The following is a 16881-nucleotide window of genomic DNA, read 5'->3' as shown; positions in this document are numbered from 1 at the left end:
GAATGAGAAAGCAAAGAAAGGAGGAGAAATAAAAGATAAAGAAAGAAAAGGAGGAGAAAGGAGATGACAGCATGGGAAAGAAAAGTAGTACAGGAAATAAGAAGTGGAGACAAAAAGAAATCAAAGTGAGGAAAAGAGAAGAGGAGAGATGGGGAAAGGAAAGATGAGTAAAGAGTTGAGGTGGTAAGAAGAGAAAGGAAAATGTAAAACCAAACCATAGAACAGGAGACAGCAGGAAAAGAAAAGAAGGGAAGGAGAGGTGAGGTGAGACAGAATGGAAGAGAAAAATTGAGGTTATAAAAGAATAGCGGAAAAATCACAACAGACGTCTGCATTTCCGTGAGGAACGTCTCCTATACCGCTGAGGCTGCTGGGTAACTACCAGGCTTCATGCCCAGATTTTCAGGCCTAGACGTCTGCTGACGACTGAGACGAAGGCAACAGCCTCCGCAGAATCCACAAACTCCACAGAATCCCAGACCTCCAAAGAATCAACAGACTCCATAACTTCCTCAGCCTCCACAGAATCCACAACTTTCAGCCTCCACACACCCCACAATTTTCAACCCCTATAACCTCAACAATCTTCAGCCTCCAGTCTTCAACCCCTAAAGCCTCAACAGCCTCCACACCTGCCAGTCTGCAGTTTCTAAAATCTCCACACCTCTACAGCCTCCACAGTCTTCAGACTCTATAGCCTCCAACCTCTAAAGCCTGGATAACATCCCAACCCTTTAGTCTCTACAGCCTCCACTGTCTTCAGCCTCAAAATTCTCCACACCCTGCAGTCTCTACACCATCCACAACCCTCAGCCTCTAAAGCCTCAATAACCTCCACAACCTCCTCACTCTTCAGCCTCTACAGTCTTCAGTGTCTAAATTCTCGACAGTCTTCAGCCTCTACAGCCTCTAAAGCCTCCACAACCTCCACAGCAGCCTCCTCACTGTGGGGCTGCATCAGACAGAGCACATTACCAACAACCATCCGCACGGAGGCCGGCTGATGTGACGGTGAGTGGATTAAGGTCAGCAGTGAATCATGGGAAAAGGGCAGATGCTCTCTTGTGCGGCGGATTGCAATCAGTGTCCTTTCACTCATCTGTCGTCGACTTCGTCGCCTCGCTGTCGTTCAAAAGAGGTGAAGACGTCCAGGAAGACGAGCAGCTGAAGGTCCGACAGCTCCAGAAACACTGTCGAGGCTGAGAGCGTAATTTTCTCCGAGGACGAGGGAACAGTCACCCTGAACTTTGGAAAATCACTTTTTTAAATGCCACTTTTATCTCTGCGCTTTTACGGTAAAAACCTGAGTGTTTCTTACTGTCCAGCTCCTGTAATACAGATATGGGGCACTCATTAACAGCACTCTGCCTTTAATGGAAAATTACAATTTATTGTTTGGTTTTTATTCTTTTGACCATCCTTGGTTTCAAAAATCACTTTGTAATGTTGAAGCTGACACTATGCTTGTACTACACTCTACTGGAAAGAAAAAAAAAAGTATCTGCAAGCAACCAGTATGTTTCTTATGTTGTAGATCACACAACACTGGTTACACCTTTAAATTATAGAGCAATGCGAACTGTAAAGGTTGATTACAATTGAAAGGGATTTTTTCAAAATAATGCTGTTCATTTACTTCAGAATGTAATTTGCAATTCATCATCTACACAGAGGAAAAAAGTAAAAGAATAGATCAATTGGCAAATTAAATCGTATTTCTGGCTGAGTTTTTCATTTAAATGCAAATTCAAAGAAAATACACAACTGCTTTATTAAAAAAAATGCATGCTATTATGTCATACCAAAACCGTTCTCTATATTTTCAGGAGGGCAGGAGAAAGTAATTTGTATTTTAATCTGCATGAGACAATGAATAATTGTATTATTCTCCTAAAAAGAAGCTGAAATTGAAAGATAAAGCAGCGACGGACAGCTGCTCTTCATCAGGTATCAGGTGTGAAACCAAACATGCTGCGTTCAGAGTCGCTAATCGGCACAGAGGGCTTGTTCCTCCGTGAAATCACACAAACACGCTCGCCATCTTCACACAGCAGAATAAACACACTTTAAGTCAGTATTGACACCATTAACACAACCAGCCAGACGTTGAGGAGATGAAATGAGTCTGGTCAGGCATGAGGAGGCCCAGTTCGACCTCTGAACAGCTCCGACTCATTTCGCTGCACTTCAGCTGCAAAAAGGAGATTTAATCGCACACACTGACACACACTCCCTTTCCACATGCTGTTCCTGTATTTTCATGCTCGGCACACAAGCGTTCCCTCAGGATTCACTCAACACATGAGGCGAAGTGTTCTGTGCAACAATCCAAAATGTTACGCTGCCGTCGTTTCACTCTGAAGATTCACTGTTTAACAAGCTTCAGCTGTAATTAACCGGAAAGTACAACTCAAGTTTAATTCACACTAAAAACAACAGATTTCTAAATCTTCACTGCTGTGAACTGTCACGGTTTTTCTTTCATGTCACAAATAAAGGGGTTTCAAGAAAGTAATGATGTGTTTTAGAGTGATTAAATCTTCCTTCTAAAATCTATAATCTTTTCAAAGACAGAAAGTGTTAAATTATCAGACTCTTCCTAAAGTAGCTGGTCTGATTGTCTTAGTGAAGCGTTCAATCTATTTTTCAGCTCAAACTGACAGAAACAGACTAGAGCGAGAAAATCCAGTTTTAATCATCTTTAACTTCAGTTTTTCAGAATTTATTGCTCATATGAAACTACATGGGCAGCTAGTGTTGAAATTAGATTACTTTTGCAGTTTTTATGCTTCAGCCCTGGGCGTAATTTCACTACCTTTACTTAGAAGCTCTTATCTTGGTCATGATAAGGGGGAGTCATACATGTTGCACCTTGTTTTCCCACAACAGCCTTGGCTTTCCAGATTTTCCATCATTTCATAAGATGATTCTTAGAATTTTTCTTATATTAGTCTTCAAATCAAGACAAAATATAAATAAATATCTGAGAGAGGAGATTGTCTGGAATCTGGCAATTTCAGAACAATGATGAAGAGACTTAGAAATTGGAAAAAAAAAAAGTTCTTGGAGACTAATGGAAATAAATGAGGTTATTTTATTTAATGAAGTGTTCACAAAAAGGACTTGGGTGGCAAACCAGGCAAATGTTTGTCCCCCGACGTTTACAGCACCGGTAAAATGCACATGTCCTTTGAGCACAGCCTAAATCATTTGCAATGAAATCAGTTTTTTCTGTTTATTATTATTTTTTGTTCAAAGTGGGATGTAATGGCAGGTCTGTGTTGGAGATGATGCAGAAATAATATAAAAACCTGATTACTCTGTGAAACCATTCAAGTAGTATCATCACCAGTAAGTCTAACTTCGATAAGCTGTCGACTGACATCAAGAAATGATGAGGACTTTGTGATTTGATCTGTCTTCTATAATGAAAATACTGCAGTATGCACAAATATGTAAGAAGCACAGTTAAAAAGTTGTGATGTGATATTAACAAAACTAATTGCATAGATATTGACATACTACATCTTTTTAGTGGTGCGTTCAGGAGTAATTCCAACCACAGTAATGAGGAAGAGTCGGACATACAGCTGTATGCAGGTTGCAAATGTGAATAAATCTGATGTTAAGTTGCTTTTTTCCAGCTGACACTTGTTTATTGTTGCTTCCTTATTTTCAGTAAGGTATTGTACTTACATCTTACTGCTTTCTACTTTTTTGGGACTGCATATCTTATGTTATTCTTTCAATTTTTTCTAATTGTTTTTTCTCTGAGCAATATTTGGCACGAGAATTTCCTTTGGGGTTAATAAAATTTTATCTTATCTTATTTTAGCTAGCAAAGTTGGAAAGGTCAAGTCGTGCGGTTTCATTTGATATAGGTTACACATTACTACAATAGACAGTTTGAGAGCAATTTAATGGAGAAGTGCATCTTTCAGCTCTAATGATGAACTAAACTTATATAAAAAAGAAATAAACTGACATTTCAACAATAAGTTTTTGTTGTTTTTATTTTACCCTAACTTTTTGTTGAGCTTTAATGTCGAGTTTCAATTTTTCTGCATGAATTTCTGCATGAACGAATGACGTTAGTGTGTACTATAGAGACTCCACTGCTGATAATGAGTCCTTGACCGAGCTGTAGCGGTTAGCCGCCATGCTAGCAGCTCAGGTTCCCACCTGTGGTTCCTCTAACGAGGTTCTCCATTAGTGCACCGAGGCTCTGGTGTAAATGCCAGGTTTGACATGTGGGTGCCAGGCGGGCGACACCGAGGCTCGTGTAAGGTGCTGATCTCTGAAGTCGAGCTATAAATGTCAGGCTGCTCATCTCAGCAGCAATCACACACACACACACACACACACACATAGAAAGACAGACAGACAGACAGACAGACACACACACACACACACACACACACACACACGCGCGCACACACACAGAGGTGGTGGACGTAGGAGGCTCGTTGGAATACACACAACGCTGGACACACATGTTCGGATAATAATCTGCATGTCAGCGCATGACAAAGGCAGAGACACGTGTGATAATAAGTTAATGGTGAGGATATGTCTGGGCGAAAGAAGCGGCTGGAAGCTTCAGGAGAATAAAGTGAAAATCTGAAGGATTAAACTCGTCCACCACGGTGGTCAAAGCTGGCATATCTCTACAGCTGTTGGATGAATGTTGGAGCAGATAATCACACTGAACAGACGATGATCTTAAACACTTTGATGATCTCCTGACTTTTTCACTGCAGCGACAACCGCAGGTTCAGATCAAGACTGGACAAATAATCAATTTTAAATCAGAATTGAATCAGTAGAAACGATGCAATTAGAAATCCACAAGGGCTGCAGTTTATAATAAACGTCAAGCAGCAAGTCTGACCTAGTTTTTAAACTGTCCAGTCAATGGTTGTACAAATTGTTGCTGTCTTGAGGGAAAAGTTGTGTAAAGATTACATGACATGGTTTAAATTCATCACATACGAAATGCTCTAAAAAAATTAATCACAAACAACATGATAATAATAAGAGATCTGTTGCCTAAACTGTTTAGCCATAGTTGACATTTTTGAACGCAGCTTAAAACCTGTCTCTGAATTCTGCCGAATGATAAGAATGTGTTTTGGCAATGATTGCATTTTACTATATTTAATCATTTATATTTTTGTTCTCTCTTTTTACCATTGTTTGCTTGTGTCCCGTTATTTTATTTAGTTTTTCAAATTATTTAAAAATTCTCATTATTAATGTTTTTTTTGCGTGCTACTTTTTTCTAGGGGCTGCACAATTAATCTAATTTTATTTTATGATCACAATTTGGGCTTCACATAACTGAATGACTTGATTAACTGTGCTATTGATATTTAAAATGTTCTGCTCTAATTCAACTTGGGTAAATTTTACATACTTATTTCATTTTTCTTGAACAAATTTTTCCAGTTCCCTGCGAGCCTGCAAGTGAGACGTTTAGGGAACATCAGTAAATTGTGGCGTCTATCGACAAGCAGCCGTTGAACAAGTGAAGCGTTCTGGTGCAGCTTTATTTAGCCTCTAGAAGATGTACTGACTCTAGGTCAGTACATCAATGTAATCTTATGTCCTATTTTGATGCAAATGTTTGTACATTAACAAAAATGTAGCACAGCATGGAAACAAAAGCAACGTTCTATTTATTCAAATGTAGAGGAAGTGCAATAATTCAATGATTGCTCTCATTTTTGTAATAATCATGCAGCCTGTTTTATATATTTAAAAAGCTTGTATTAGGAGATCAGTCAACTATAAAGTACTCTAAATCACTCGAACCTGTATGAAAGATGTTACATAAACAAAGCTTGAATGATTGGAGGACTTATCCGTAAGACAACATTGTCACCATCTTCTAAAATGATCAGTGCTACAGAAAAACGGCTGATTTAAGTTCAACTACTATGCAGAAGCTGCAGAAAGAAGTTATGAAAATTAAGATAAAGTAACTTTTGAGCCTTATTAGGAACTAAGCAGTAAAATGTCAAGGCAAGCTATGTTCACTTCAGCTGCTGACAGACAATAATTGTAATTCTGGAGGTTTTTGTCCAGTAAATATAAAGATAAGTTGTTCAAAAGGATTAAATAAACAATAAATTCAACTCTATGTTCCCCCGAGTTTGGTCACCTTTTCCTCTTTGAGCAAACAAACCAAACAGTGAGCGTTTAGCACAGACAACGGAAAAACTTCTTGTCTGTAAACTGCATCAGTCATGGATAAAGATCTGAAAGCAAAACAAAGTGCATTTGTATGGAAATGATTTGGGTTATTCCTTTAAGAGATTCCGGGTGTAACAATGAACAAGGGAGATGTAAATGCGTCTTGTATCGCAAACAAAAGACTCATTCATATGCAAAACCACAACAGAATACATCCAACGCTCCACAAACTTTGGGATAAAGGCAGCAAAAAAAGAAGAGAGAAAAACAGGAATAGTACATCTGAAAATGTCAAACAAAATGGGACAAAATGGGGTCTCTTCAAAATGCCAAATGAAGAATCAGGAGGAGCAGAGTGACGGCGAAGCTTTAAACATGCAACTCCTTTAAATCCCGTCTGGGTTTGTTGTTGTTTTTTTGAATATATATATATTTTTTAGATGGCTGCTGAGACTTCATTGTGCGAGAACACAACAGCCATAACTGGAGCCAATGGCTGCCTGTTGCCATGACAACAGGACCCCGGCTTCTTCTAAAATAAGACCGAGGCGGGAAAGATTAGAGGAAGCTGCCGGGGCAACCCCCCAGACAGAGGAGGGACGGCTGGCATCCGACAGCCATGTCAGCAGGCAGGAATCATCGCAGTCGAGTGGAACACAGGAGCATCTGCTGCCCGCGAATCCTCCGTTCACACAGAACTGGAAACACAACAAGCCGATCGGAGATTATCTGATGGGAATGGAAGTGAGAAGCTAACAACAGACCAGAGTGTTGTGCTGTCACAACACTAAAAATGTTGCTGACGAGGGCTTAAAAAACCCGACTCCACTGGAAACGCTGAGGAAAAAGAAAATGAAATGTGCAGCTTTGTTTCAGAGAAATTACAGCAGCGGTCACTTATTTAAACAGACATTCACGGTTTCCTCAGCAGAAACTTCATGTGAAGAAAGTGCAGCCTACTAAATATCCTTTAACTCTAAACACAATCTCTTAGACAGATTTTGGCTCAAAAGTTTCAGCATTGATGCCTGGGATGTGTGTTGCAACCCAGTTTCAGCTGCAGGAAGAATCATCTTTAGACATTTATCTAGCGAGTAAAGGGGCACCATGACAAAGTTTTCTGTGGTGCTCAATGACCTCGAACCAGCTCATAAATGTTAAATAACACCAGGAACCTATCCTTGTTCCATGTTGTCTTAATGTAGAAATTTAATAACATAAAGAAAAATGTTCCCATACAGATACTGAAAATGAATAAAAAGGATGCTAATAAATCAATAAAACTCACTTTTATTGAAACACGTCCTGATAAATGCTGTAACAAGCATTTTCCTGAACTTTTTCTGAATTGACAGACTGATCCATGTAGGAAAGTTATCAGAAGTTAGATTTTTTTTAAATGTCTGCATGTGTGCACAAAATAACATTGAGTGTTTTTATAATGGAGTTTTATGCCTGAATCACAAAATCTTATTTTTTAAACATCTTTTGAATCATTACAGTTAAAAAGAAAAATCTGAGAGGACATAAATGCAGCATAATTACATCTATGATATTTACCAGGATCACTGGAGGAGAAATTCAGCATTTTCCTGAGTATTGTTATTTTATACAATATTTTACTTTATTCTTATCTCAGCATATTCCATTTTTAAATTTTTACCTGTAAGTTTTTGTTGTTGTTGTTGCTACTGTACTGTGTCCAACTACTCTGGGACTTGAATTACTCCCAGGGTACAAAAAAAGATTTTTGAATTGAATCAATTATTTTGTTGAACCAGATCCTAAATAATGAATTTTAAAATGTGCTCCTTTTGCTCTGATGTAGCCGCCTCTCTATCTGGACTGTAGTCACCACTACACTAACTAAAGAAAACATGTTGGAAAGTTTCTTTTTATCAAACATGGAAAGCATAAACAAACAAAGGAATGTAAATAAGTGCTGGACATCAAGAGTGTGTATTGGTTATCTGTCCACTTGACTACTAATGATGAGTAACAGCATCGCCCCTAAAAAGCACATCTGTTTACCTTTAGAATTAATAATAAAAAAATACATGTTGGTATGTTTACATGAAAATATCTAGCTTTTAATTAATTTACATTTGTTCAAAACACATGACAGTTTTGCATCAGAACCACTGACCAGCTGTGATATTGAAATCTAAAGCGTTCTGCTCCAATACAATTTGGGTAAATTTGACATTAGAACTTCTTATTTCACTTTTCTTAAACAAATTTTTGGCCACAAATGCGTGACTAGGTAGCTGTTCAGTCAATAAAATATCACAAAAGAGTGAAAAATTTTGATCAGTGCTTCAACAAGCCCAAGAAAACGTCAGAAAAATGTCTTTGTTTTGTCCACAACCCAAAAATATTCAGTTTACCGTCATAGACAAGGAAAGAAAGCAAGAAATATTCACATTTACAAAAAACTGGAATTGGAAAATTTTGATTTAAACCGATTAATTGATTATTAAAATGGTTTAAGATTAATGTAATAGTTGACGACTAATCTTGTGATCTTTGTAGCTCCAGTGAAAGTTAAACCTAATTTATGAAAAATCGGGAGTCATTCTTTGCTGTAGGACACCTCAGAGGTGGTACTGACGCAGAGAAATGCTTGAAAATGCAGATTTAGCATTGTGACAGTGCCAATCAGCAACAAGTTCATCATCCTGATCCCTAAACGTGCCACTGATTCCTCTCACAGTCTCCAGAGTGACTTTTAAGTTCTACTGGCAGCTTTCAGCAAACGTCACTGCACTCGACAGCCAAACACTCGTCACAGTAACATCGGTGATAACAACCAATTAGCTGCCAGCGGAGACCGAACAGAGAAGGCGGTCACAGTGTTCCTCCATCACTCTGCTCATTAAAGGACAGTTTATCAGCAGAAAGCAGAGACCGACGGCCACATGACCTCCACCAACACACATGAAAACACACATATACGGAGCTTAAAATACAGCAAAGATTTACAGACTTGTTCCTTCTGGAGATGAGTTCCAATTAGTCCAACCTGCAGCCCTGACAGGGACTCGCTCTCAGAGTTCGTCCTCTGTGTAAAAGTGTCGTTTGTCGTCCTATAAACCTCCTGTAATGAGCCTGTCTTGTCAAAAAAAAGTCTTTTCATGACGGTAATCCAGTTCAAATTGCTTCTAATTACACACACTGAAACATCCCGACACTCTATAAAGTGTATGAGACAGTGACAGAGTTTAATAAGACAGGAAATGGTGCTGGAACCTGTCAAATCAAGTTTTTAAAACACGTTACGAGAGAGCAAATTTGGGAAATGAGGCTCCTGTCACTGCGATCAGGCAATTCCTCCAAGTGTATTTCACAGAAAATGACTGTCAGCTTTGGTAAGTTTTATGTGCAGGAGTAAAACATGAACACTGCTACAGGTAAGGCTGCACAAATCTTTATTTTATAGCAATAACTGAATAAATGCCTGTAATGTCAAAATGGGCACCTTGTTCTGAGAAGCACAAAGAGAATGATCACATTTTATCCTCTTTAAGCTCTTAGTTTTGCTTTAACAACCACAATATCACTTTTTGGGCTCAGTCTCACCACTGTTATACTTTCCAGCAGCAAAAAACACGCTTTTTTGGTAAGAGTAGATGGTTCCTTAAGAAGTTGATGGAGACCAAACCAAAGCTCAAATAAGTCAACATTCATGAGGTCACCAAAACACAAAATGAAAAGGAAACTGTCTGCTGTACATTGACTTTCTGAGGTCATAGTCATGCCAAGCTTTATAGATTAGATTGTAATTTGCCACAAATAATATCTTAGGAATTGTTTTCCCCCACATTATTAAAAAAATGTATTTATCACTGGTAGCAACATCAACATTTGATGAGTTTTACGGTTTTTGCTGGTACAGGTTTTCAGACCACCTTTCTACCTCTTTATGACACTTACTCACAAAAATAGTTCATTGCTAACCTTTTTGTTGCTTGTGGCTGATTTTCTAAGAGATGGAAAACCCCACAATTTGGCAAATTTAGGTATTAAAACAGTAATGACAGTAGAGCTGCAACAACTAGTTTTTTTGTTTTTTTTTTTTAAATCAAGGGCATGTAAAACTTTTGTATTTTATATGTAAGTTTTTCCAGTGGACATTATAAAAAGGTTAAACATGCATTTTTTTTAATTAAAAAAATTGTGAATTATCCTGATTGAACCACAATCTGTGAGAGGTAAAGAAAACCACTGCACTAAATATTGACTGAAATGGTTAGAAATGGAGTTAATAATGAGATATAAACTCTGGTGTTGGGATTTTTTGGTTTCTTCTATTTTTGGATAATCAAACATGCCCCAGGACCATCATTGCTATTCCTGAGAAATGAACCTAACAGGAGGTTTAATGGGAAGTTTCTGGTAACAGTGAGGCCTCAACACCCTGAGAACTTCTTCTTCTTCTTAGGTGTCTTGCTTAATCGTGTTGACGACGATGCCTTTCCGCTTTTCTCTGTCATACGTGTGTATGTGTACACACAGTTTATGTGTACACACAATATGTAGTACAGTGTTGGCATTCGATACATTTGCCCAATCTTTGACGTCAATATATGTCATTCTCTGGTGACCTTTTGCTTTCTTCCCTTCCTGTTATTGCAAGATTCTCTATACTATTCGTCATCATCATCCTGGGCATGACATTAAACGCATCCGGTGACAAGGCTCACCTGTGGGCTTTGGGGAAGGTGGAACAACCCCTTAATTGTCATTACTCTCAGGTCCACTCTGATCTAGAGCGGTAGGACCTGAAAGGGTGTCAGCTATGGCTTGAATAGCTCCATCTATGGGTAAATACATGGCAGAAGGCAATGGCAAATCACTGGTGTATGATGCCAAGAAAAACCATGCTAGTCCAACCAAAATCTAGTCACCCTGAGCACTGCAAACTGAATCAGATTCACTTCCATTGCATCAAAGACAGATACATCACAAAAAAAAAAATACCTACATGAATGAAATGATTTGGGATAAGTGCACGTTTATTATCTTCAAGGCTAAAGTTACAAATGGCGTCAGCTGAGCAGAACAAGACGAATACTTCCAGCCTGAAACACTCTGAATCAACCTCCCTGCACATGTGACTCATTGAGCCTGATTTAGCTGCATCCACCTGTTTGTTCAAGCAGGACAGTGAAGTGGTGACGGTATTAATAAGAGCCACAAAGAGCAGGAGCCTGGCTAAGGTCTGTGTCAAGCTGCACTCAACTCAGTGTGAGTGAGTGAGTAACACAGCGACAGCTTAACACTGTACCTGCATCACATTCACATCTAATTCCTGCTCCTGTGGGTGTGGAAATTAATGGCAGCTAGAAAAACTAGTGAAGAGACTCCGAAGGATGGACCTCAGAAACAGTTTTTGCTTTCAAAGAGAAAAGACACACTGAAGAAATTAGAACAAAACATCCCACATGGAGCCAGAAGTGCAAAATATTTTTCCACAATCTGTTTCTGTACATTTAGAAATGATTTTACTGACACTAAACTTAAAGACTCTGGATTTAAAGAATTAGGTTAGTGATTTTATTTATTGTCAGTAAATGTCATTAACCCTCTAAATTCCATGCAGTTTCTGGTTTTATTTTTTGCTTCCTGTCACATTTTTTTACTCAATGTAAGCTCTTTTTTTTTTTTTTTTTTTTACTGACTATAAAGTCCTGAACCTCTATGGAAACCAAAAAAACAATGACTAGAAGTGGAGAGAACTCAGAAACGTGTTTTCTGTAGCATCTCACAGTTATAATGACATAAATCAGATTAATTTCTTTGATTATATTTATAATACAGCTGTTCTGAATGCAATGATGCTGCACAAGAGTCAAATATGATAAAATTAATTAATATTCATTGCTAACTTGCTTTAGAAAAAAAATCAAAAACCTCAAATCACCATGTACAACATTTCTCTAAGTGCAAACAAGTGTTATCAATATTGGAAAAAATGGGGCTCCACATGCTATAAATATTTAATAATTTACATTTTTACAGCCTCAGTTTTTCCACAGTACTCTGCACATGAAACTGAAACTCAGCTTCACCTTCTGTATAACATTTTTGAGCCACACTGCATTTATTTTATTGCTCAGATATATTTTATTTTGCCGTCATTGTCTCTTGTCTCCGTTCTCCTTTCAGCTCACCTGAAAAATCAAATTTTTTTTGTCACGACTTTCGATCACAACTGGGTCAGTCAGGCTTCTCAGTTGCACCACGGACTGAAGAATTCTTTTTTTTTATTTTTTTTATTTTTTTTGTTTACAGTATCTGGTGTAAACTGTTGTTTTCTGCTGAATTTTAAAATGAGACAGAGAACAAAGTGTGTTTCTGGGGCTGATAAATGTTCATTTTTGTGATATTTTGAACAAAAGCTTTCCTTTCAAACCTCCCAGTGGGTTTTGGGGTTTTGGAGGATTAAATTATTAATGATTAAATGATATTTTCCTTAATTACCATAAACACAAACACTGCAGTTTACTGTGACTCAGTCCAACATTAGCCATTGTGCTGCCACACCACTACTGCAACAACTGTGGATTAATCCGCTGCCAAAAATAGTCCCCAGCGAATTTCATCCTGCTTAACAAACAACTGATAAAAACTACAGCTGTTCTAGGAATTTATTGAACTCTGCAAAATGCTTTGAAAGATTCACATCGTCAGCAAAAGACAATAAGTTTGGGGCGATGGCACATAAAAGACGATGTCCTTTTTGTTGAATTTCTTTTCAAGAAAAAAATTAAATAAATAAATAAATAAATAAATAAACCCTATCCCTTATCATTGAAGAACTCTGTTTGTCAAGGACCCACTTGAAAATAAGATGTATCATTGAATTTTAAAAAGCAAAAACTAGACAAAAAATATAAAAAGTAAAACCACAAGATGTAAACTTCCTATCAGTAAATATTTTGGCATTCTTTAGACAGCTGAAGGATCAACGGCATCAGTTTACAGCTTAAAAATAATCCAAATAACCTTCAAATCAGTGGACACATGGATGTACATTTAGTTTAAATTCCCTTTAAGCACCAAATGCTTCTTTTTCTGCATTCTAATGATTTTTTATGCACCAATTTGTGCCTTTTCTGCATGAATTTATGGCTAAAATGTCTGTTTTTTAGGTAGAATAAAACACAAAATTTCAGCAAAATAAGTAAATGTTTTGTTTTTTCTTCTTTCATGTTTTTATTTTGAGGAACAAATACTCGTTTTCTAAATTTTGCAGAGGAAGTTTAGTCCCGCACCACCCTAACATTTACACACATAAATGCACACACACTACAGATATTATTAACCGTCTTACCTTCATGAGAACAGACTCGCTGAGCTTTTCTCTGTTGACAATCTTTATGGCGACTTTCTGACATGTGACACAGTGGACGCCGAGCTTCACCAGACCTGAAACACAAAATAATATTCACATCAAGTCGCTTCTTTCAGAGTCTGTCTGAGTCACACTGAAGGAAAACCTTCAACAGTTTCTGATGTGCACAAAAAAACCCCTCTCAGTTTGACAGACGTTATCAGGAGGGAGGAATCAAAAGCAGAGCAGTGGACCTGAATTAATGGCGTCACATTGTCCTCTGAGACACCAGCTACCTTAAATACAATCCAGGCTGCTGGAGCCAGATGATTGTCGATAAAACAAACCAAAGCTATTTAAGGTGCGACAGACGACATGAATGAAACTGGAAGCCCCTCTGGCTTCAGAACATGGTGTATTATTTGAACACGGAAGTTCTTTCTTGACCTTGAAAACACTAAAAAGGTTCTTTTTTCGCTTTTTCAGGGTTTTGAGTGTGTTTTATCTCATCAGCAAACACACTGACTCAGGTAAGGACCTTAAATAACTTCAGATTGTTTTGTCAATTTGAGACATTTTGCAGTTTGTGGCTACATCTTGGTCAAGTTTAATCCAATCTCATTCTTTATGTTTACTTTAAATTTCCCGCTACTGCTGTGACAGACATGTAAGCAAGAAGGTAGAAGTTTAAGGCAAAATTATATGTTTTTTCTGCATATAGTGGAATTTTTAGTGCCTACAAAGTGGTTTTGACCTGCACGAAAGGGAAATAAGCAGCACCAAAAATTATAAGTATATTAAAACCAGTTTTGCGTATTGTGGTTTCATTTAAAAGACATATTTCTTCATGAAATGGCTAGAAATAATAGGAAATGTATAGATATTTGTGTATTAAAGCAACACAGACTAACTGCCTTTAATGTACACTGATTAATTACACTAATGCTTCAATCCTGAGCAAAGAAAAAACCTGAAATTGTATATGTAGTTTTTAAAGGCAGCTGCACTGAAGAAAATGGGAAAAACTACATCAATGGACTCCTGGATGCAACTAACTTGACTCTCTGTAACTCACTTAGGTCAACACTAAATATCCAATCTAAGAGACCTTAGTTGATTTGGAAACTTTACCAGTGAAATGCAGTTTTACAATTTTAAGGATGACCGATGAGCAGTTTTCCTTTTTTGTCACCAGTCTTTCATAATCTTTTAAAATCTTATTGATTAAGGCCGGTAAGAACAGATGGACATGGCCACCATGATGTTGCCCACTGGTATATAGGCTACTGGTCTGAGGCCTTGAGCTCAGAATTTGGCCAAACTTTGATATGACAGGCGAGGGGTGGACGTAACTTAGAATTTGAGGACACAGCACTTGGTGATACAGTAGCAACCTGTCAACCACAAGGTATCCACACCCTAAAACATACAATGCTTTATCGTCTGTTTTACTCTAAATGGGACCATAATGTACAAAATGAACATCATGTTGTATTGAAGGAGACTTGAAACTAGTGATTGAGACCATAAACTAATTTGGAAAACATTTACTGAGGCAACAAATCCAGTGAGAAGTAGGATCATTTTCTCACAGACTTCTAGAATCAGACTTATTGTTGCAACCAGAGGAGTTGCCCCCTGCTGGCTGTTAGAAAGAATGCAGGGTTAAAGTTTACAATCTGTGGATAAAAGGCATCTAAGATACTTCCAATATGATACTTTCATCGATGTAACATCCTGAAGGATGAAGAAAGAGGCATCATTTATCCAGCTCTGTGACATTGTTTCCTGTACAGATCTATGAGGCCTCTATGATTGCATCTTTCTTCACCCTCTTGCTGCGGCTCGAGCATACCAGCTCACCCACAACTCTGCTTAAAGACCACAAAACTACACTACAGAAAGGCAGTTTGCAGTATTGAAGGGCTTCAGCCACACACATTCGAACCACAAACTGATTTTAAAGAACGATAATGACACAAAAAGCTCCACCCAGTAAGTTGACAGGATTATTTCCTTACATTTTTTTTATGTTTGAAACACAGAAATGATCAGTATACTACAGTTTGAAGGTGGAAATACTCAGCCATGGTGCTGATATCTCTTCCAGCATATAAAAACACCCTATGGATGTGTTTACGGTAAAAAAAAAAAAATTAAAAAAAAAGAATTTTCACCAAAGAGTCTTTAAAAAGCCTAAATTGTAACTGCATGCTCCTTAATTCCAGATGCCATCACATGCATGTTTGCTGAGGATAGAGCACAACATATAGCATGTACTAACACAAAAATTAAGCAATCATAAAGTAAAATACTTTGAAATAAGAAAACAAAATGTAAGACTTCATATCGGTCCCCATTATGTCAAAGGAAGCAGAATAATGAGTGTTTTCTGTGGCTGGTTTCACTTTTCGTCGCTGTGAACCCTCCGCTGTGCTGACTGACGGACCAGACGGATAAAAACGCAATTGACTCACATTCTGCAACTCCCGGGTCTCTTTTTATTGTGTACTTCTGAGAGCGCGCACGATGTGACTCTCAAGTCGTAACAGAAATGTCAACATGCAACACCTTTATCTTATTACAGCCACAATGCCTCCATTCATCTCTATCAAAGCTCTGACGCCTGGGAGTATATCTCACTTTGTACTGAAGGTCTGCAGACGGCGGTGGAAATGCCACTGCGCATATGCACCTCTTCATTACCTCACGCTGCATATATATTCCACAGAAGATGAGTGTGTCACTATTTGAAAGGTGATTTCCCTGCGGGGATCGCGAGGAAACGAGCAGAGCCGAGAGCAGCGGGGGCGTCTGGACCAATATGGCAGCCTGGGGGCTCTTTTATGTTGCCGGTTAGAACCGAAATGGCATCCTGGGCGACATTCGCCAAGTCTTATTGATCTTGTTGTCAAAGAAGCTCGCGGTCGGATGCGACTGCTTACCATAACTCAGGGCAGAGAAAACCCTATAAAGGCTACTCGGTATGAACACATTCAACCTGAAAGTTATGAGAAGAGCTGTGGAGGAGGAACAGAAGCAGCACTGAGGATGATCTTCAGAGTGAGAAGGTGGCTGAGCAGCAAATAACACAAACTAAGAAGCAGAGACTGAGAGCTTAAACAATAAATACTGCTGTGTTAAAGTCTATTTTCAGAGGTTTAGTGATTGCTCGCCTCCTCTAAATGATCATTTGAACTGAAAGCAGCTGTACTGTTTGAGCTGCATGTCAAAAGAGGTCATTCACAGTGCAAAACCCACAGAGGATAATCATTAACTCGGCAGCTGTGCAGAGAATTTTATCCACTTTTGCTCATAGTTTTGGTTCTGTTTGACTATTTCAAGCTAAA

At 38.2% G+C, this 16881-nt stretch overlaps 1 protein-coding gene across 11 annotated transcripts in view; it reads right to left on the bottom strand.

Annotated features, from left to right (window-relative positions):
• Positions 1–16881, bottom strand: part of LOC111574458 (serine/threonine-protein kinase BRSK2-like) — a 185916-nt gene that overhangs the window by 80518 nt on the left and 88517 nt on the right. For all 11 annotated transcript variants that reach the window (XM_055009505.1, XM_055009519.1, XM_055009514.1 and 8 more), the window contains exon 2: positions 13532–13626. In XM_055009505.1, coding sequence (XP_054865480.1) covers positions 13532–13626 — 95 coding nt within the window. The remainder of the gene's footprint in view (positions 1–13531; positions 13627–16881) is intronic.

Source organism: Amphiprion ocellaris, chromosome 1, assembly GCF_022539595.1.
Source record: "Amphiprion ocellaris isolate individual 3 ecotype Okinawa chromosome 1, ASM2253959v1, whole genome shotgun sequence".
NCBI lineage: Eukaryota > Metazoa > Chordata > Actinopteri > Pomacentridae > Amphiprion > Amphiprion ocellaris.
Note: the sequence above shows the minus strand (reverse complement) of the source record. Positions and strands in the feature narration are given on the sequence as shown.